Genomic DNA, 22,280 nt, shown 5'->3' with positions numbered 1-22,280 from the left:
GTGATGATGCTCCTTGTTTGTTGTGTGGGTGTCTATTTTTGTCAGTCAGGTTGACGGTTGGACAAGATGATCTTTAAGGTCCCTTCCAACCTAGAAGATTCTGTGATTCTGTGATTCTGTATCTGTATTTCTGATTTTCTCTGCAGAAATGCCTCAGGTCGTGAGTTGAGAATTACAGCCTGTCAATAGATAAATATAGATACAGACTTCACGATAACAGAAAGGTAGTGTGCAGGGTTTTTTATACAGTGCAAGAGTGAAACAGTCCAACAAATGCTCCTGGAGCATCAACTTGTACCTTGAAGGGCTGCTAAAATGCAGCTGAGCAATAAGGGCTGAGGGGGAACACGGGATGTTACTGATAGGCAGATGGCTGTGAGAGGCTCTTGCTTCTTATCTGGTTCCTGAGTTTTGATATCTCAGAGGTATCGAGTGTGACCTTACAGCTACCATTGCCTTTGTCTGAAAGTCACTCTTCTTTGCACCTCTAACTTTCTTTTCTCCAACCAGTTTCATTATCAGAGATCCCCTCCATGAGACCTGTGATTCATAAATTACCTCGTGACATTCATGTGACAGGTCAGGAATGGCCTCTCTCACGTGTAGAGAAATTCCCCTTAACATTTCACCTTTGGGATACTTGCCGTTTCTGCGACCCAAAACTCCTTTGGCTACAGCAGGGACAAAAGGCACGTAATAATGACCAGTCCTCTGTTTCCTTTCACATTTCAGGGAGTCCCCTGTGGACTGCAGTGTGAACAAATGCAGCAAACTCGTCGGAGCAGGGACAGAGTCCAACCCAATGAGTTACAGCACCTACATGGACGAGAAGAACGGGCCTCCTCCCAACATGACCACCAATGAGAGGAGAGTCATTGTCCCAGCAGGTACCACCACCATCAAACTCTTTGTGTCGTACTTCCTTGCACTGTCTTAAATACCCAGCTGAACATATAAGGCTTCTCTATCCACCCTGTGGGGAATTCTCTTTCGTACAAGCCATGTAAAAAGTAAGGAAAATACCAGTTTCTGGCTAGTGGGAATTTGCCATGTCCCAGTATATGTTCTACCCTGAATCAGAATAAGAAATGGATTATAAGTGCTGGTTCTTTTTTTTTTTTTTGTTGGGGTTTGTTTTCTTCTTCCTGGAATGAAGTGTTGTTTTGGTGTGTTGAACCAAATCCATCTCCTGTAATGTGTTAGCAGAGAATCTGCAGTGTTCCCTGGGACATGCATGGTGTGATCAAAGAGCACAGTTCATAGGCAAGAATAAGCATGAACTGGACCCAAATTATAACTCTCCCGATGCTCTGCAGGGCCCAGATGCACTTTCATGTCATATTGATTCAAAATGAGCTATTTTGTTTTCATTTTTTTGTTAGAAGTAGAAAACCAGAAAAAAAAAAAATATATATTTTGCAGGAACTACATTATCCTTCCAAAAATTGTTACACAGCAACATTCCTGTCCGGTTCTGTGTTTGTATCTGATATCCACATCTGCTCTCTGAAATTGGCAGGGAGCAGTAGAAACGTTTGGATAGTCGAGGATGGGAGCTGCTGTGGCAGGCGACCGGTGGAGTCTGAACCTGGAAGCAGAGGGAGTCTTTTCCCTGTAAAGTTTATAAACACCCAGATATAAACAGAAGAGCCCAGGAGCCTTCCAGCAAAGGGGGATATCGTGAGCCAAATCCTGGCCTAATTTACGTATCGAAACTACCACTGATTTCCAGGGGTGCAGCTTTTCACCCCGTGCTGGGAGGGTTTCACCGAGGGTTGTAGCCGATTCAAGCAGCTGAACTGTTGGCAGAAAGAAATGTACTCGTGGAATTTAGCTCTGTTTTCTGATCGTGGCTTGACCACGAACAGATGACAGTTCCCAAGCATTTGGTTGCCATTTAGGATGAAAAGGAAAAGCTTGAACTGAATGTAATGAAGAGAAGCCAATAAAAGATTGACAGCAAATCTCAAAGTAACTTTTAAGCCCTCGTTAGGATCCTCTTCGAGAGACTGGCTGACCCAACTGGTGACAGGATCAGACAGGTTTTCAGCCCAGCATTGCCTAGAAAGGTGTTAGCTGATACCAGCTACTCATTATAAGGGGTGCCAAAGATACTTAAGAGGGAAAATTCATGCTGCTCTTCACCATGCTATTTGTGCATATTTAAAAAGACCAAGGGTGGGCTAAAGTTTAGCGTTGTTGTTGAAGTAGTGGAAATGAATTTTAGTGCCCTCAGTGGAACAGAAGGTTTAAAATCTCCTCTTTGAAGGAAAGGGCATTTTTCCCCCTCATGAGCATCCACAAATCAAAACCTTGAGATCCTTGTGAAATAACAGTGTTTTACCAGACTTTGGAAGACAATAATGAACAGCATCCCAGATCTCTGGCTGCAGAATATGAGGCCCAATTCATCCAAGAAAGGCATTTGGAAATTTTAATATAATCCAGAGTAAAGATTTATAGCACATTAGGGTGAAGATAGGCAAGAATAATGTCACATTAGGCGTGCAATAGTAATAATAACGAGCTCTAAGCCATGTTTCAAGACAACAGTTTTTCAGAGACCATTCAAAGTCTTTTGCAGTGATAAATAGGCTGAAAGAATATCTGAAATTCAAAAGTGTTTGTTTAAAGGGAGACCACAAATTCACTAGGCCCTCTAAATGTTGGGGTTTCTTTCAAAACTCCAGACAAATAGCTCTTTCAATTAAATAAAAAAGAAACCTCCCTTGAATACTTGCATTGTGAAATTTGCAGTCTTTTGCCAGTGCTTATAGAGAGATGAAACATAAAGGAAACCCATCATCCTCTCCCAAAGCAGACTTACAAAGGTATGGAGTTGTAAGTTCTATGTTTAGAATTCAACTTTAAACAACCCAAGTTTACTAGAAATTCAGTGGGGAAGTGTCACAATTATAATTTCAGTATTTCTTGGCGTTACTTCTCCACGTCATGCCCCAAGTTTACTAGAAATTCAGTGGGGAAGTATCACAATTATAATTTCAGTATTCCTTGGCATTTCTTCTCCATGTCATGGGGTGTTATTTTGGAACTTGGGTGCCTGGGAATGCACCAGGTGTAGCCAATACCTGACCTTTTGTCTCAAGGGACCCCTGCAGCCCAAGCACACACAGTTTACAGTCCTGGGCCAAGGCATTATTTCATACACTATAAAATAGTGTGGCAGAGGCATTTCTTGTCCCTCCCCAAAGCACAACCGACCGTCCGTGTGACACCTACATGTTTCTGATCCCTTTTCTCAACTGCCTCCAGGCCTGAGGTGTTTGAGGTTTATCTTAGAGGAATGCACCGGCTGTGATGTACACATCAAAAGTCTCCAAAGTTTAAGGTTGACTTTGGAATCCTCTCCAGCTGCAATGGAACACAAATTTGCAGCTTAAATATTGAAATGGGATACATGGGGAGAAGCAGCACAGGAAACATCTGAAAATGCAGATATGCTCTGAAAATGACTCCGTAAAAATGGTATCGTGGCACAAATTCTTGCTGGGACTTTCTGAGCTAATGCTCTTTTCGAAACTCAAAAGGATGATTTCTTTTTTTAACTAGTGATGCAGCAAACCATCACCATGGGGTCTGAAACTCCAGCCGGGTTCAATCCCTCTCTTACGTCACCGCCGGTAATAAAGATTCCACAGCTGGAGCGTTGCTGACAGTTGATAATGATGCATGAGACAGTATAAAATCCACATTGCCCTCCAATAGCTGTGTTGGTTTTACAGGGCTAGCGGAGGTAGAATTGTGTTCTTGTCAGCGGGGTGAACAAATGTGACTCAGAGATACATGGCAAGCTCTTCTGTTTAAGCAATAATATGTTTTTTTTCAGAGTCCCTTTGCTGACCATAAATATCACCATCCTCAGACGTTAACATGCCATCTGTTGGGACTTTGTAATGCACTTGTGAAGGATGGTGTGACTTACACAGCGCTGATGTCATTACAGAACGTTGCAGAACCAAAGCTGTGACAAAGGGACGAGTTTGCTTTTGGAAGCTTTTTACCAGAGGGAGAAAAGTCACGGTTAAATGGCACTAATATTGTTCCCAAGCACAGGTATAAGAGTCAGGCAGGTGGGAGACAGAGAACTTGCCCTGCCAGAGGCTCAGAGCGATCAGTGTATGTGCCTTGAGTCTTGTTATAGCACAGAACTTGTTCATCTTGGCAAAGTGCATTGGAATCAGTAAATTACATACATTTGGTTATGGAAACAATGGTTAATGCTTTGACTGGGCTACAGTTGAGTGCTGGAGGCTTGAGGCTTGTGGATAGTGTTACCATCCTTTGTGCTTTCCTGCCAGATCCCACCCTCTGGACCCAGGACCACGTGCGCCAGTGGCTAGAATGGGCTATAAAGGAGTATGGATTAATGGAGATCGACACCACCATCTTCCAGAATATGGATGGCAAGGAGCTCTGCAAAATGAACAAGGATGACTTCCTCCGAACCACCTCCCTCTACAACACAGAAGTTCTGTTGTCTCACCTCAGTTACCTCAGGGAAAGTGAGTATTGCCCCGACTCAGCCCTTGTGTGACATGCTGATAGGAGAAGATCCCAGGGGTATTGAGCTTCTAGGGCTCTTCTTGCAGGATAAGATGATGGGAAAAGAAAGAGAAAGGGAAGCACAGAGAGCAAATGAGGAAGAGAGGAATAAAAAGTGGGCTGGAAAGTTAATTTTAACTTAGATGGATTTAGTGGTGCTATCAGGGAGGTGAAGAACTGAGCAGGACTCTTAAGAAGATTAGATAGCCTTACAGATAACAAAAACATCTGTGGCTATAAGATAAAAATACGTTAATTTGGTGTGGAGATTAAACCAGACGTTAACTGATGGGTCACGGGCTAATTATTCCATAACTTTGCAGTTAGAGGGCTGGGCACTTTCTTCCAAGGCTTCTGGTAAAGATTGCTTCAGAATAGGACCCACAACTGGCCAGAGTTGGAGATTTTCAGTGTTCCTGGAGGCCTAGATTTGTTGGAAAGAGGAAAAAATGCAAGAGCAATTCCCCAAAAGTAAGTGCACTGAAGCAGATGTCATGCAAGTGACCTAGTGCTCAAAGAACAAGTCTTGCTGAACCTCTTTATTGCTACTCTGATCCCACACCAGAGCATGTGATGGATCCCATGCTCCTTTTTGCTGGATTAAGCCCCTAAGACAGAAGCTGTGAACAGTCTTCTGACCTGCCCCAAACCTTATGGTTAGCACACACTTTTAAGACTGGGAGTCTTCAATCCAGACCTTTCCAAGACTTTCTGAGCAGCCATGAGCACGTTCATAGCTTTCCATGCTCCAATATTTTTTCAAGTGAAACATGAAACAGTTTTTATAGGAGTATAATTGTTAGAGGAGTGAAAAATCAGGAGAAGGTGCCATAAAGCGAAGTGGGAGGGCAGGAAGAGAAAGAAAAAAAGTGTATTTTCTCCACTGGGACATCAAATTATGATGTAAAGGCAGCTGAAGATGTCTCCATCTGGCCATTGCAATAAAGCAGCGAGACCGCATTTATTTAGGGTGTTTCTTCAAAGCTGTTGAGTGCTGGTCCCTCCCTGACTCTGCTAAAATCAGTGGGAGTTTCACAGATTACAGTGGGACAAGAGTTAGATCACAGATGGGTGCCTCTGGAAGCCCCACCTTTATTTTCTTTGAGAAGTCGAGCCAAAGAAGTGATTCACAACAAATAACCAAATTGTTGGATTTGAGCAGCTTTTTGTCCCTTGCGACTTGACAATAAAATAATTTCCCATCCAAAATCATTTGCAAATTTCATCCTGTTTCATCAGCAAAGAGCTGCCGTTTCACAGAGCGTTTCAAGATTCTAGCAGCCAGAGAATAGCTTTATAACTAAGGTTTGCATACAGAATTACATACTTTTTATGGGAAATCGTAAGGCAGTTTTGTGAAGCCAGTGTTGCTTTGGCCAAACCTGCTGACTTTGGCTGGGCAAATCAGACGCTTTGTAACCGGAAATGTTTTGAAATTCCCACAAGATAAATACTCAAGTTAGACACTTATTTTTGAATTGTCTCTTTGATAAGACTTGAGAATTGACAGAAAGAGACACAGAAGGAGTTGTATGTTTTTTGAATCAGGCTGGATTTGAAAAGGTTGGCAGAAGAGTTGAATTCTTCTGCTGCTTTAGCTCCAGACAGCATCTTCGGGGACAGTCTCAAGTGTTAGGGGTCCCATTACTTGGGGTATTGAAAGAGAGTATCAGAGAATGAGCCTGAAGACGTGGACATAATTCCCACCTTTACTATTTGCTGCTCGCCGTGTGTTCAGGAGCAAATCCCTGATGGATCGTACCTACCTTTAGATAACTGGAGTCCCTACATTAGAAGTCTGGTCACACTGGTCTCTGTTTATAGAAAAGAAGCAACAGGGCACGTTGAAATTCAGGATAGAATCATAGAATCATAGAATTGCCCAGGCCGGAAGGGACCTCCAAAGGGCATCTAGTCCCACCCCCCCGCAGTCAGCAGGGACACCCCCAACTAGACCAGGTTGCCCAGGGCCTCGTCGAGCCTCTCCTTGAATATCTCCAGGGAAGGGGCCTCAACCACCTCCCTGGGCAACCTGTTCCAGTGCTCCACCACCCTCCCAGTGAAGAACCCTCTCCTCATCTCCAGTCTAAATCTGTTCCCCTCCAGCTTGAAGCCATTGCCCCTCGTCCTGTCACTGCAGGCCTTTCTAAACAGGTTCTCCCCAGCCTTCCTGTAGGCTCCCTTCAGGTACTGGGAGGCTGCTATTAGGTCTCCCCGGAGCCTCCTCTTCTCCAGGCTGAACAACCCCAGCTCCCTCAGCCTGTCCTCGGAGCAGAGGTGCTCCATCCCCCTGATCATCCTCGTGGCCCTCCTCTGGACCCGCTCCATCAGGTCCATGTCCTTCTTCTATTGAGGGCTCCAGACCTGCACACAAGACTCCAGGTGAGGTCTCACCAGAGCAGAGTCAAGTGGCAGAATCCCCTCTCTGGACCTGCTGGCAACGCAGCTTTTGATGCAGCCCAGGATGGGATTGGCCTTCTGGGCTGCAAGTGCCCACTGCCTGCTCATGTCCAGCTTCTCCTCCACCAGCGCCCCCAAGTCCCTTTCCTCAGGGCTGCTTTCTAATATCCTCACTGGATAGCAGGCCAGTAGTTCACACAGCACCTTTAAATGCCTGAAATTAGGGGGGATAAACCTTTGCTTCAGTTCCTCCGTGCTTCAGTTTTACTTTTTGTAGAATGGAGTTAGTAATTCGGAGTGATTTGGAGTGCCTGCTCAGTGGAGTGCCTGCTCAGTGGAGTGCCTGCTCGGTGGAGTGCCTGCTCAGTCCTCTTGGGCTTGTCTGTTGGGATGGCAAATCTGTGGAACAGGGATTCTGTCCCACATCTCTCAGGACCTTATGCAGTGACAACATTGAAGTGCTGCTGCAGTGCATGCTGAATAATAATCATAAAAATAGAATGTTCTGCCAGGGGAAAACCTACAGTTATTTCTATGCTATTAAGCTGGTGCAAAACGCAAGCAACTTTGCTGGATTCCGGCCAATTAGTTATTCCAATTTTACGTGGATGCATACGAAAGGAGAATTTAATCCCGGTCCATCCCCAGCTTTTCTAATTAGAGATTTCTCTCTTCTCAGCCCCTTGGCTGTTGTAAGACGTCATGCGAGTGCTGTCCTTATTAAAGCAGGCTCCTGTCTGAGAGGAGGTCGGGCAGCCTCTGCAGAGCATTCCTTTCCGTGCAGCTGCTCTAGCGCTGCCTAATGACAGTCTGGTTTCTGGACTGTGGGTTAACTCCCTCCCGGAGTAACGCCTTCGAAAGGAGCTTATTGTTTTTCCAGACTGATTTCCAGCGGATGTTTAGTGCCGAGCCTCTGAGCTCAGTGCCATGGGGAGATGGTCTTTTTTTTTTTTTTTTTTTTGCATGAATTTTCCCCTTTTGTAAGGTTGTTTGTTTTTAGAGACATCCAGCTCTGTTCCTGCTCAGGGTGGAGAATACGTGATGGCAACAAAACACAGGAGAACTTTGGGGAACTGCAGATCTATCGGCTCGATTACATCTGCCCAGTCTCACTCTTGAAAGGTGTCTGTCCTCTCAGGATGTTGAGCTGGATAGGTGATGGCTAGTGAATCTTCAACCTTGGTGTTTGTTTTCCAAGAAACAAAGCTGACCAGAACTTTCTGAGCCTGTTGGCTAGCGAGGAAAGGAGGGCGCCTGAAAATTAGCTTCCTCAGAAGATTTTCAACATTTTACACTCCTGATCAGTGTGACAGCACCTTTAAAACTGCCCGTGACTTACGTTATATTGGGACATCTGGGTCCAGATTGAAAAAATAAACCTGTAGCCTCTGCAAGACCTCAACAAAAGCTCAATCTTAGTTTTGGAGATAGAAGGTTCTTGTGAGCTATTTAATATCTAATATAGATGAGATTAAACCAAACTCATATCACAGCACCTTTTGTCTTCAGGCAAAGTGAAGATCTGGATCAGAATCGCTCAATCTTAGTTTTGGAGATAGAAGGTTCGCGTGAGCTATTTAATGTTTAATTTAATTTAATATAGACGAGACTAAACCAAACTCATATCACAGCACCCTTTGTCTTCAGGCAAAGCGAAGATCTGGATCAGAATGGGGCAGTTGTGTGCTGTTTCCATAACCTGTTGAAGCAGTCAGGAATTCAGTCATCTCTGCTCTTTAGGAGATTTCAGACTCGCAGAACCCAGTTCTGCAGCTCACTCTCTCTTTTGGAGCCTCCAGTAGTTTTTCCAGGGAACTTCAACAATTATCTTTCTTTAAGTGTTCCTTCCAGTTTCCCCTCTGAAGTTGTGCCTTGACCTTTTCTTCTTGTTCATCCCCTGCACCTTGGGACTCCAGACTGACTGACTGCTGGGCTGGTGTCTTTTTTCAGTCGCAGTCTGCCTGGTGAATCTTCTCCCGTCAGCCCGTGGGCAGCGGGAAGGGAGGTTTGAATGTTTTCCTGCTAGGTTTGGGATGAACATCAAAAGAAGCCTGAACTGTCACCTCCTGTCCTTTTCCTCTCTAGTTATGGGGGGTCGGTGCTGTGTGGTGTGTACAAACGAGAAGAGCCTGAAGGGGAAAGAATGAGACTGTGGTGAGAAGCAGAAGCAGAAAACTTGCGTCGTGGTTTCGAGCCATATATTAGTGCCAAACAAAACTCTAGTGCAGAACCCTGATTCTGCCAGGAGATGGGGAGGGAAGGCCTTCAGGAGGTGAGGATAAAAAAGACTCTCAGGTTAAATAGACTTCAAGATTGTCAAACCAAGATGTTCCTGCATCTCAGAGGGATGAGCTGCCTCGTGAAAAGGAAGGCTTTATGGGGAAAAACTCTCCTGCTCTGTGTTTCAATCCATCTTCCTCTTTAATTAATGCACGGGTGATAAAAGAAGAAAGGAAAAGGTGGAGGGAACCATAAGAGAACACGTTTAATCATAATTACAGGAGAATAGCTCTACACTGTATTAATAATATCCGTGTTTCCAGAAAGAGCTGATTTAATCTAAGGTGTCACTGACTCAGTGAGGGGTAAGGGGACTAAGAACAAAATGAAAATTCATCGCAGCCAAGGTTTTGCCCAGGAACAAGTAAGGGAGGGAGCAGCCCAGCCTCTGTCTGTCTGTCTGTTTCTCTCTGTCCTGATCTGTGTCTCTGGCTTTCTCCCTTTTCCTCCTTCATTGAAAACCCTTAATAGGAAACACATTTCCTTTTCTGTGGTGTTCCCACCAGAAACCTCAGACTGTCGGGCAAAGGTGAGAACTTTTAGCAATTAAACCGGGGGAGGAGCCGCCCCTTTCCAGTGGCTTGGCCTGCATTTTTTAGTGTAAAGTAGCTATAGGTCGATCATACAGGCTTGTTCGGTGCTATTCATCACCCCACCCCCACCTCCTCCCCCAGTCAGTGCAGCCGGGCATTTGCAGCCTATTTAGTCATCGAAAATTGTGTTTCTGAATTCCCCAGCACTTCCCTGTCTGGCGGGGCCGAGCTGGGCTGGGCGTTTTGCGTTCAGCATCTTCTTCAAATAACCTGACAAGGAGAGAGTGGTGAACAGGAGCTTCCCCACAGATATTCAAGACAGAAATGCCAAAGCCATCTGGGGAAAACATGAGTTCGGTGGACAAAGCTGTTGCAATTCTTCCCCAAGTGGCAAAAGACCAGTCAATCTCTCAAAATATTTAAGCCACTCACTTTGACTCTGCAGCTTTCACAGTTGAAGGTACCCGTGGGATCCCTTTGAACTCTTTACCTCCGAGTTCACCGTGTTATCCATCCTGGTCTTTTAGAACAATCCCTTTCTTGCAGCATCTGGTACCATCCATCCTCCACTCCCTAGGAGTAGGTTTTGTTTTCCAACACCTTTCACTTCTCTGTACATGCTGGCTCGTGCATGGCTTTGGCTTTGTCTGCATTTGGGGAAGAAGAGAAATCCATAGGAATAATAATAATAAGATCCAGCACCTGCGATGGCTGTTACTTCTGGCAGGGAACTGCTGAATCCTCAGCTCCCGCAGGAGAGTGAGACACACTGTGAATACTGCGGAGGGGCAAGTGAGGTCAGTGTTATTTGGGATCATGTGGATTAGAGGAATGTGGAGACTGCATGGCTCAGTCACAAGATCCTAATCAGTTAGTGTTAGAGTACCTGCAAAAGAGGTCTTCTCAGCCCTGCCAAAGGGCCTGGGGAAGTGTATATAGAAATCTATACTGTTTGCTGTGTGTTGCTTAGGTCCAAGTACCTTAAATGGGGCAGAATCTCACTGAACAGAGGGGCTGTGTGGATAGGAATAGCAGAAAGTGTCTGTAAAAGCACTTTTCATCCGTACCCACTACGAGTGGGTGCCCCACTCCAGGTCACATCATCAGTCCCCCACAGGAGGGGCCTCTGCCTTGTTAGCAACATCAGTGCCTGATGCAGTAGAAGCTTTTCAAAGAGCTGGAGGAAAGGTGAGCCTAGATGATGATGTAGGGTAAACACATATAATTAGACAACCATGAAATGTGTATTACATGCTGGCTTCCAAGAGCTCACAGGGCCTCTTCCTCCATTTCCAGAAGAGTTTGCAGGAGAACCAAAGTGAAATGCTTAGAAAGGAACATTTCCACCACGGACTGTGCAAAACAAAGACCCTTCCAATGGGTTCCTTTTTGTGCTGCTTTTGAATAGTTTTGTTGCAAGTGGGCTTGGATGGAAAGGCCACTCTGAACCCAGAAAGCTACTTTCAACCTCCACAAAGCATGGGAGATACTGGAATATCAGTGAGATTTTTGCAGCTGTTGGCCCCAAACCAAGCACGTGACACTTTAAAAACGTTCAGATCCTGCTAGTGCATTTCATGTCCCTTCTACCCTATGTTCCTCAAACAGGACATTTCTCTGTCACAGCTAGAGAGAGAAAAGCTTCTTCCTTATCCTGGAATACAGAATCACAGAATCACAGAATCTTCTAGGTTGGAAGGGACCTTAAAGATCATCTTGTCCAACCGTCAACCTGACTGACAAAAATAGACACCCACACAACAAACAAGGAGCATCATCACTAAACCATACCTCCCAGCACTACATCAACCCCTCTTTTGAACACCTCCAGGGATGGTGCCTCAACCACCTCCCTGGGCAGCCCATTCTGTGGGGCAATCTGTGCCAATGGCACAATCTGTGCCATAGTAATTTCTAGACACTCTGCTGCGGTAGATATTGTACCTCTATAAATGTCCTATACAATCTCATCCCTTTACATAAGCTTTCAATGGAGGACATCAAGGTGCTCAGTGAAGGAGGCAAATGTCTGTATTTTGGTGGCAAGTGGTAAAACAGTAGCGTGTATGACATACAGCTACCAAGCTTTTAAAAGAATTTCACATCCATCATAGGAAATGTGCTTAATTGTCTGAAAAATTTGGTCTTTAGATCCTAGCGATAGCATTTTCTACCTGCCTGCATGGTTCCCCGCTGGCAGAGCGCATTCAGGCTGCAATAACTCCTTTTCTTTTCATTACAGGCAGCTCACTGCTGGTCTACAATACTCCATCCCACACAGAAGCTTCCTCACGGCTTGCCACCAAAGAAGGTCAGTCTTTTGCATATAAACGGCCTGGCTTCCTGTGCTCTCACGATGGCTTTGATTGGGTTAAAAACTAGTCCTTTTATATAATAGCCTTGGCGTGAAAATGTTCTGATCTGCTGTGCACACACAGCATGGTTAAAATAGAATAATTCACAATTTGTATCTCCGCTTGTCCAGCCAACATCGTGGCGTAAACTGTCTGTCATTTTCACACTTGTGTATTACTGAGATGATGAACTGAGGGCATATTTTCTGTTCTTTATGGGAAATAGTTTGAAATCTCAGATATACAGCAAGGACTGAGACGCTGTTTCTCTCTAAGTGAGTTCATGGTTGAAAGGATAACGTTTTCTCACAATAAATTGCATTACTGAATAAAGGCCACTCAGGTCTTCCAAACCCATTCATGAAGCTGTCACCCAGTTTCAACCAGTAAGGAAGACCAAGTGTATCTTTTTGACACTTTTATTTTGGAACATTTTGATTTTCTTTTTCAAATAACCCCACATTTTTAATCTATTAGAAATTCGGATCATGTAGATAAAGCTTAGACACCTTGAAGTTTAAAAGTTAGTAATACACTTGGAGCTCCTCAAGAATGTCGGGTTGTTTGCATATCCTTCAGTCAGGTTTTTCAGATTTTCTTCTGCAGCTACAGTCCTAGTCCTTTTTCTAATTTTTAATGAAAAAATGGATTCTCAGTCATGATAAAATTATGAGAGTTGGTGCATGAGTCTGATGCACATGACCTACCCACATATGACAGTAAATCACAGTCGGACATTTAAATTGCTAAATTCCAAACAGGGTGTTGAAGATCAAAACCCTGGTCCTGTGCTCTATAATTTACCATGTAGGACCAGGAGACTTGAGTTAGGTCTTCCTTTCTCTTGATGTAGCTGCAGGAACATTGGATTCGTTCACGGAACTGTGTTCAGCTCCTCCGTTGGAAAAGCTTCTGGGGAGAGTGTGAAATCTCACTTCTGCTGTACGAGATAACCCACCAGGAGCAGCCTGCTCTTGGGCTGGGTCACTTTCCTCACCTCACATACAAACATTTTGGTGCTTTTCAGGAGAACGTGGCTTCAGGTTTGCATTTCAAAGAATAGTGGGGAAAGGCAGAATGTCTTTTATTTAAGCAGCTGGAGAGAGAGATAGAGAGAACCCCCCGTTTCATACAAGGCTCCAGCAAACTGAGATCACCCGTTTAACACGGTTCTGCACGGTGTGTCCAGATCCCTCACTGACCAGGGCTGCCCTTCGAGCCAGCACTCCTTTCTCCTGGCACCACACTGCATTTCAGCTCCAACATCTGTCTTGAAGCCCAGACACAACATCAGCACTGGTTTTTACAGCAGCTTCTTTTCTCCAGCATATGACTATCCACTCGAGCTGTGTTCCCTGGCATTAGTTGACAAAACATGGTCCATTTCAGAGACAAAAACCATTCAGGCTTTTCTGTGACTCACTACTTTGATGCTAACAGTCATCTATGTAAAATGAATAAAAGCTAGGCTCGCTCCTATTTGAATAAAGCAGCCACACGTGCACGTGTTCCTCCACAATTTCCCCCATAAACACACACACACATCCAAGCCTGTGCTTTTTCTGTCTCAGGCCAGGTGGTTGCTAAAAATAAAGGGAAGAATGCTGCGATTTTTTTTTATTAAAGAGAAATGCTCTGTGTAAAATTGAGCTCCTCTGAATTTTTTAGACCCTTTATCTTTGCAAGTTGGGCCCAGAGTCACTCAGGCAGAAAGAAATTTGAGAGAAAAAAACTGTTCCTCCCCCTCTGTCTTTACTGCCCTCAAGTGTGTTTCTTTAGTGCAGCTGAGAGAAGTTTGCGTTTGATTTCTGTCAGCCAGGCGTTTTTAACTTTACATGGTACTTTCATCATGTGTCAATAAAGGACTAAAAACACCCATGGGACAGTCAAATAAAAATTAGCCTAGAAATGCTGAAATCCCATCTATTCCTCTTCCATTTCTTCCTACAATGCGTACATTTCCTCTGCATCCATTTGATGTCTGAGTGATGTTCTAGGAGAAACCACTTCAACCCGCAGTAACTGATTGATGCTCCGACTTCTGTTTGTGAGATAAGGAGACAGGAGAAGAGACACCTGAACATGACAGGAACTGGGGGAGCAGAGTGAAGTGTCTTGTCCAATATCACAGAAGAAATTCATATGGACATAAAACTGGGCTTGGAATTCCTCAGCCTCCATCTCTAGTCTGTTAGGAACAGGATTTCCCTTGCTTCCTTTTAAGGCTTGTTAATGAGCTCGCTTCAGGATGATGATTTTCTTTTGGAAAAGGAATTTCAGGTTAAAAATTATGATTTTTTAAGAAGTGCTTTCTGGTCTCCTTAACTTCTCAAAAGATGAGACATTTTTCTTTATGCTAATACATCTTGAATCTGCTAATCCTGTAAATATTTCTTCTCCCTGCGCCTGTGAATAAAAGCAAACAAACAAATTTTTCAAACCCCCTTCCCCTGAGGATTTGAAAGCAGGAGGAGGTGATGAAATAGTGCAATACATGTCAGAGACAGGAAAAGATACTATTTTCTTCCCTCCCCTTGTAATTTTTCTTGCGCGTTCTCTAAAATCACAGAGCTGATGCAAATAATCTGCTTGTGCAGATTATTCCAGAGGGAAATGCATGGGGTTTGCATACACTTAAACGGTGTTTTGTACAACATATCCCATCCACATACTGTAAGGAAGAACCTACATGGCAATAAAAGGTACATTTGCAACGCAGGCAGATGCAGGTGTTTCAGATGCAGCTCTGCTCCCTCCTGGTTTTGTTGGGGACAGGGCAGGGATGCTCGGTGTCACTGGGGAGCTCGGGGCACCACTGACCCATGGCTCTGGTTGGCAAAGGGCAGCACTGCTGTCATGGGACTGGATTCCATACCCTGGCTCTGGGGACAGAGCTGCCTTGGCTGGTCACAGCTGCAGCTTTACTCCTTTTTTCCCCTTCTGTTTCCTGCCCTCTCACTTCTCTCTGCAGTGCCAGCTCCGCGCGCAGGAGAACCCGCAGCCCTGCTTTGGGAGGGTTAAACTGCTTTCACAGCAGAACCAGACACCGTAAACTCATCCAGCTGGTGCTCCAAGCACATGCGTTTTGGTGTCGGATCAGACAGGTAGAAACCTTGTGGTGTTCAAAGGACTCTTGTTGCCTGAGCTTCTTTGCTTCCCAGGCTCATAAACACTCAAAAGTATGGTATTTAGCGTCATTGGTACAAATTGTCTTCAGCTGCCTTTGAGAAAGAAATTGCTCTAATGAAAATCACCAGGATTTTTTGGCTAGAGAACAATTTTCTGCAAATGAAACGAGGTTGCTCTCGTTGCTGAATGGAAGGATCTGTGGCCCACTCCCAGTGCTCCACTGGAGCCACGGGCTCTTCGTATCCTGTGGCTTTTTGGAGCCGTGACTGACCTATTGCAGGTACCGGAGACACGGGAGGAAAATCTGAAACCAGGTTATCTGCAGAGTCCATGGAGACTTTAAATTGCTCGCCAGCAGAATGGTGTCATTTAAGTAGGTTTCCATAGGGAAAGGGAAAGTATGTTCACATACAACAACATTTAGGAGGCCAAAGGGCTGTGTCCCGTGTGGTTGTGAGAGTTCTGGCCTCAAGCCAACATATTTGAGAGTCCGTGCTTACTCTGAAGTGTGTCGGAGTCTGCGTAACTCGCGTGGTTAATGTAAAAGCCTGAATGCTGGGCAGGATTTGAACCCTGCTGCTGATCTCTTCGCAGGATGGTGCTGGCACTTTCCAAAAAGGCAGAATCGTGATGTGTTGACGTGTAAAATTACACGTGTCTGAACAGGCACGTGGTGGTGGGTACGTGGTGCTCTGTAGAATGTAGAGAGGTTGGTGCTGGTCTCTTCTCACAGGTAATTAACAATAGAACGAGAGGGAACAGCTTCAAGCTCCAACAGGGGAGGTTTAGATTGAACATTAGGAAGGAATTTTTCACTGAAAGAGTGGTCGGGCATTGGAACAGGCTGCCCAGGGAGGGGGTGGAGTCCCCATCCCTGGATGTGTTTAAGGGATGTTTAGATGCAGTGCTGAGGGATATGGTGTAGGGGAGGACTTTGTAGAGTAGGGGAGATGGTTGGACTCGATGATCCCAAGGGTCTCTTCCAACCTCAATGATTCTATGATTCTATGTGCTGGGATGCAGAGAGGTGGGTGTTTGTGCAGTGAAGGGCCAGGGCAGGATGAAGGAAGTTTTGGCTGATAAGGGCTACACAACTCATGGAAACATGGAATCATCTCTCATCACATGTGAGAATTCCATGGAGTTAATTTGGTGTGGCTGTTCACCTCCAGATTACAGGTTATGTATGATCTTGATTAAAAGGCTGGATTTAGCCTGAGTTTTTATCCTCTGCATACGTCAGGCTCAGCCTTAGGCAATGTAGGGAGCTCAGAATAGTGGTAAAACCCAGCACTAGCCCCAAGTCTCATAAATCTGACCTAAATTCAAGCAGAACACAGGAAAAACTGATGTGCTACCTGCGTTTTCCAAGGGGGAAGAAGTTTGTATGCGAATACATGAATATGTCTGTAGGAGACTAATTTTAATTATTTAGTCTGTGGCTATTACGTGTTTATGTTTGCATTATAAAAGTGTTTGTGTGAACAGTAAGGATGTTTGGGTATAAGGTCTGTTTACTTGTATGTTTTGTTCGGTCGTTGGCAAGTGTAAGAAGATAAACACATCAGTGAGCTCTGAAACTCACACAGCAGGATTTGCCCTGGGTTTGTACCCGTGTTCCTTCTGAGCCTTGATGGAGGAGCATCCTGATGTTGGAGCATCAGTTAGATCTCTCTCACACAGATTCCCTGGTACCTAAGAAAGTAATGAGTCCACGGAGCTGCTTTTCTTGCCTTTGGGCCCACAATCTCCCTCCTCCTTCCCCAGCAGTTTCCTTCGGATTGGTAGGAACTCTTTAAAATTCATCTCTCCCACTTGTCAAATTCGGTGACAATTTTGGGTGGCAGGTTCAAAAGGTTTTGGGGACTGGAGAGAGAGGGGCAAAGAGAGCACAGGCAGCATGACCGCATAAACACAGTTCCCACAGGAAAAGAGTTCTCAAATTCCTGCATAAAAATCTTCTCTTGAAAAGGCCATTTTTCAGGTCTAAAAGGTTGTCATGTCGAAAAATATCGACTGGTTTCAGTAAACTCTTCTTTCGAGTGTGTCAGTAAGGCCCCTTGTTCACAGGAAAGGTTAGAAACCCTCCGGTCTTAGTCATGTCAGAGAAAAAGCAGTTGCAGCTTTATGCCCTCTATATTGTCTGTACATGCAAAAACATTTGTCGGTGATATTTGTGTGCCGGGTGATGAAATATCCCATTTTTAGCTCCGTAGCAGAAAAAGGGGAGGCTTTTTTTGCCGCTTCTCTTACTGCGACTGTGTGGCCAAACCAGGGATTTATGATTTCAGGGGAGACAGTAGCAAGCGCTCTTGGATTTTTCTTTTTTCTTTCTTTTTTTTTTTTAATTGTTTTCCTTTGAAATTCCAGAGTTAGTGTTTTGTCTGCTTTCTCCCTGACCCTCTTCGGAGGCAGGCGTGTGTTTTTTCACCAGAAAAACTGGAAACAAAGAATCGTTGTCTTTAAGCTGTAGCAGGCAGGAAACCCAACTCACAAGGGATCACCCCGAGCCAGCGCTGTCCCAGAGCAGACTCCAGTTCTCTGAATTCAACCTGACAGCTTGTCTGGAGCACTTTCTAAGTAACCATTATCCTTCCTTTTCTCCCAGCAAAAGAGCTATTATTTTTTTGCCTAGGGTGCACTGCAAGCAGTGTTATTGCACATGTAGGGGGGGGTTACACGTTTGCTGGGGTGCAGTCCCTCCCGTGAAAAGCTCTTGGCTGTTTCCTAAGACAAGAGTAAATTTGTTTCCTGAGAATGAGTTAAATGGGCAAATGCTGTAAAAATGCTGGCTGCAATGTCTGCGCATGTGGCTCTTCCCTTCTCTTCCCTTTTCTCTTCTGCATGTATTTGCTGCGTCTGGCTTTTTTTTTTTTTTTTTTTCTCCAGGAATATGCATTTCTTTTTCTTTACTTCTGCATTTTTTAATGAGCTCCAAGCGCCAGCGCGTTAACAGTTTGGGTTTATCCCCCGTGTGCTGGGGGGTAGACGACGCGCGGTGCTGTTTGTGTGTTTGTGCACACTCGTGTGTGTGTGCTTTGGGTGAATGAGTGTGTACGTGTGAGGAGGGTGCTCAGAGACACACCTTTTGGGATATGCCATTGTGTGGTTTTGCTCAGGACCGTGCCTGGCTGCACGAGGCTGCCCGTGTCTGCAGCCCCTGTAGGTTGCCTGGAAATCACTGCCTTTTCCAAAGCTGGTTCTGGGAGGGATTCTTAGGACACATACTTCAGTCTTCATGCGCTGTGCATTGGGACTTCTGCTGCTGATATTAAAAAAAGCAACAACAACAACAACAACAAAAAATTCTCATTACTTCCTCCTTTTCTTCATAATGTGTCTTTGTAAGCGTTGCACAGGGTAACTCAGATGTGAATCAGGAAGTTCCAGCGCTGCGCGGCTCTGGGATGTTTTTCTAGCCACACTCGCACAACTGGGGGCTGTCGCCTATGGCTTAAAGCAAACAGGGAGTGACTCCAAATTTTGGAGGCCAGAGTCCCCCTCCGAGGGGGGGGAGCAGAGCTCCAGGCTCTAGAGCCACGGTGTGTGGGGGCTGCTTCATGTCACCCTGCCAGGCCAAATCGAATGAGGGAGAGGGATCACAGATCTCAAGCTGGATTGAGCTGCTCAGAAGGTCCTTGTCCCCGTCTGTGTAAACTGAATGAGTCCCTTTGGAAATCCCAAATCCCAGTTCTGGGCATGCACTAGGTGAAGCTCCAGGTCCTGGTTGATAGTGGAAATAGTGGGTCTCAGCCACAGCTCTTTAATCCAACACTGGATCTAGAATAGGAGTTAAATTGGAAAGGTTTGATCGCCCTGGTCTGTGTCTCCAGAAGGTCAGCAATACATGACCAGGCTCTCAGCTACTTTCAGAGAGTCCCCAGGTTCAATCTGGTCTTCATGTCTGTGTTCTGCAACAGATTTCCTGTGTAAATCCAGCCATCAGTCCCTTCTCCCTTGGTTTGAGTTGACTTGGGGTCAGAAGCCAATGTTGTTCCAAATCTGGACTTTGGTCTCCGTGTCAGTATCTTACCTGTAAAACAGGTTAATAGCGATGATGAGATGATTTGTTTTTTTTTTTTTTAATTGTGAAATAATCAAATTGTCTGGTAACGTAGAATAGAAATTACTTGGAAATTGTTCTGCACTCAGCTAGTTGCTTCCTCTTAGTGGAGAGACTTAGAATTACTTAATTTCACATGTGATCCCTGTACTGGTGCCTCTGTAGCACTGGGAGCAGGACATTGTGGTCTTGAAGCGGAAACCAATGAGTTTGGGGCTCGAAGGCACTGGAAAGTCCTATGTTATCCTGAGAACAGTGATAGTAACACTGGCTGTGAATGACAGACAGCACAACAGATGGCATACGTGCCAAGTGATTGTTTCAATTAGGAGAAATAGTAAAATGAAAAGTAATTCATTGCAAAACAAATGTTACTGTGGGTGAGATTTCGCGGTCTCAGTGCACACAGTGACCACACACGTGTAACTGGCCCTGGGTGTGTGCCACGGGGCTCAATGCCTCCAGAAGATAATTGCTGACTCGCATGAGCCACCTCCTGTAGCCATCTGAAAAGGCCAGGGGACTCCTCATTCTCTGCTCTGCTTTCTAGTCCTGTTCCACCAGCTCTGCTGCACGTTGTCACACCTCCTACAGACCAACGACAGCGTCCAGAGCCTTCACAGCTTTGGGCTAAGAAAAACTGCATTTAAGCAAGTCTCTCGCAGCTGCCTTTGTAAGGTTTTTCACCGTATCTGCTGAGCATTTAGTACTTATATTTGGAGCCAGAGTGGGCCCGGGAAGAACCTTACAGACTCTACAACCTTTATGTTTGCTGCCATCACTTAAAAGAATGCATCTAATGTTTCGAGGAGGAGTTGGAGGTGTTTTTGGCTTCCTTGCCCCCTCCAGAAACCCACAGTCTCAGTTTCTTCTCTCCAACTGGCTTTAAACACAAACCCCACCTCTTCAATGCGATCTCCAGGAGGTGAAATGACTGGAGTGTGAGGTGCTGGATGCTGAGCAGCTTGGCAGCCCTTGCTTACATGTTTGCTTTGCAGCAGTGGTGGTTTTTGTTCCCGTGTGCCTACGCTGGGACTTTTCCAAGATACCAGAATAGTGCCACCACACACAACCTCACTCCGGGAGGAAAAGCGCTGAGGTCCTGTGCCCTCCTTTCTCTCTCTCCCTGTAAAGTAGTTGCCGCAAAATAGACCCCAAGTGACCACTTAGATTAATCACAAGTCTGGATCCCCCAGGACACCTGGTTCTGCTTTCCCCATTTAGAGAAGCTAATTTAAATTCCAGCCACCAAGCCAGGATCCTACCGAAGCAGAAGGACTCGCTGCAAAACCCAGACTGTGTTCTGCCTGGAGAAGTCCATGGATCCCGTAGCCTGCTTTGAATTTGCAGCCTTCTCCCTCCCCTGATTTGCTTCCCTGAAGTCTGTAAGGCCAAGTCCTTTCTGGAAATATAGTGCCTGTGCTCCCTAACCAAGTACGACAGGGTGTTCAGGAGCAGTTCCTTCTCTGTTTCAGGTTTGAGGGGTTTTCTGTCATGTGAACTGAGGTCATTCAATTTTTCCTTGTAAAGTACCCCGAGATGTCGATGTGGTAAGGAATCCAACAGAAGGTGGTAAATGACTGCAGTAATTACTGTGGTTATTATTCACCTGAGTCAGCGAGTCAGACTTGGTCAGAGGCTGCTGGTGCATTTCAGAGGGAAATGGAGGCAGACAAGTCACTGAAACTTGGGAAACTTACCTTTATTTCCTTCCTGGCTTTGTCCCCATGACTTAGGACAAGCCACTTTCCATCCTTTGGCTGCCTGATGTCCTTAGAGGCATCAGCTTCGTTAGGCTGAGACCTGTGGGCTCTTTGTATTGCTCAGCACCTACCATGCTGGGAGATGTGGATGCTCCCAGGAGTTTGCCACCCGTGTCCTTCCCCAGACACCTTCTACAAGCATTAACCCAGGCGTGACACTGCCCTGGGGTCTGACAGAGGGAGCCAACGTCCAGAGCAGTCACTCTGCTCCTTGACGGTGAGTCCCCAGACAGTGCCTGGCTGGGAAGGAGAAGCCAACGTCCAGAGCAGTCACTCTGCTCCTCGATGGTGAGTCCCAGACAGTGCCTGGCTGGGAAGGAGCTGCTGCTGCTGCCAGTGATTTCACTGAATTTCACTGAATTTTAGAGTTGGAAGGGACCATAGAGATCATCTAGTCCAACTCCCCTGGCAAAGCAGGACCACCCAGAGCTTGTCAGAGCATGTTACTCAGGAGCATCCAGGCGGGTCTTGAAAATCTCCAAGGAAGGGGACTCCACACCCTCCCTGGGCAGCCTGTTCCAGGGCTCTGGCACCCTCACCATGAAGAAGTTTCTCCTCAGATTTGAGTGGAACCTCTTCTGTCCCAACTTGTGCCCGTTGCCCCTCGTCCTCTCACTGGGAACCACTGAAAAGAGTCTGGCTCCCTCCTCCTTCAACCCTCCCTTGAGATACTTGTCAGCATTGATAAGGTCTCCCCTCAGCCTTCTCTTCTCCAGACTAAAGAGTCCCAGCTCTCTCAGTCTCTCCTCATAAGGGAGATGCTCCAGTCCTTGAATCATCTTTGTTGCCCTTCGCTGGACTCTTTCTAGTAGTTCCCTGTCCCTCTTGAACTGGGATGCCATGAACACGAGAAATACACCACGTTATTCCTTCCCAGCCGTGCTGGCAATTAAGGGCACCGTGCCAGCACAGACGGCATTTCAAATAAGGTCCCTGTATAGCACCTATAATAGCATTATATCCATAAATGACCCAGCCCCACTGTATCCATCCTAGAACAAAAAGGCCTGAATTATTCTCCCATTATTCTCCTGGAAAGCCTTATCAAGGCTGGTAGCACAAAATAGTGCCTGAAGTCTGGTTTGGCTGGAAAAGCTCCGGAGCGAGGGGGATGAAGGGGCTGTCAGCACTCACCCAGCAGCTCGGGAAGCTCAGGGACTGTGAGCCTATTGTTAGTTGAAATCCCCCCCCCCCC

General features: G+C 45.6%; 1 protein-coding gene across 4 annotated transcripts in view; it reads left to right on the top strand.

Annotated features, from left to right (window-relative positions):
- FLI1 (Fli-1 proto-oncogene, ETS transcription factor) overlaps window positions 1-22,280 on the top strand; it is a 96,219-nt gene that overhangs the window by 63,024 nt on the left and 10,915 nt on the right. For all 4 annotated transcript variants that reach the window (XM_014961056.1, XM_014961057.1, XM_014961055.1 and 1 more), the window contains 3 exons: window positions 733-887; window positions 4,320-4,523; window positions 12,019-12,087. In XM_014961056.1, the coding sequence (XP_014816542.1) occupies window positions 733-887; window positions 4,320-4,523; window positions 12,019-12,087 (428 nt within the window). The remainder of the gene's footprint in view (window positions 1-732; window positions 888-4,319; window positions 4,524-12,018; window positions 12,088-22,280) is intronic.

The sequence above is a fragment of the Calidris pugnax genome, unplaced genomic scaffold, assembly GCF_001431845.1.
Source record: "Calidris pugnax isolate Ruff unplaced genomic scaffold, ASM143184v1 scaffold269, whole genome shotgun sequence".
Taxonomy (NCBI): Eukaryota; Metazoa; Chordata; class Aves; order Charadriiformes; family Scolopacidae; genus Calidris; species Calidris pugnax.
The sequence above is the reverse complement of the archived record's forward strand: the minus strand, read 5'-3'. Positions and strand labels throughout refer to the sequence as shown.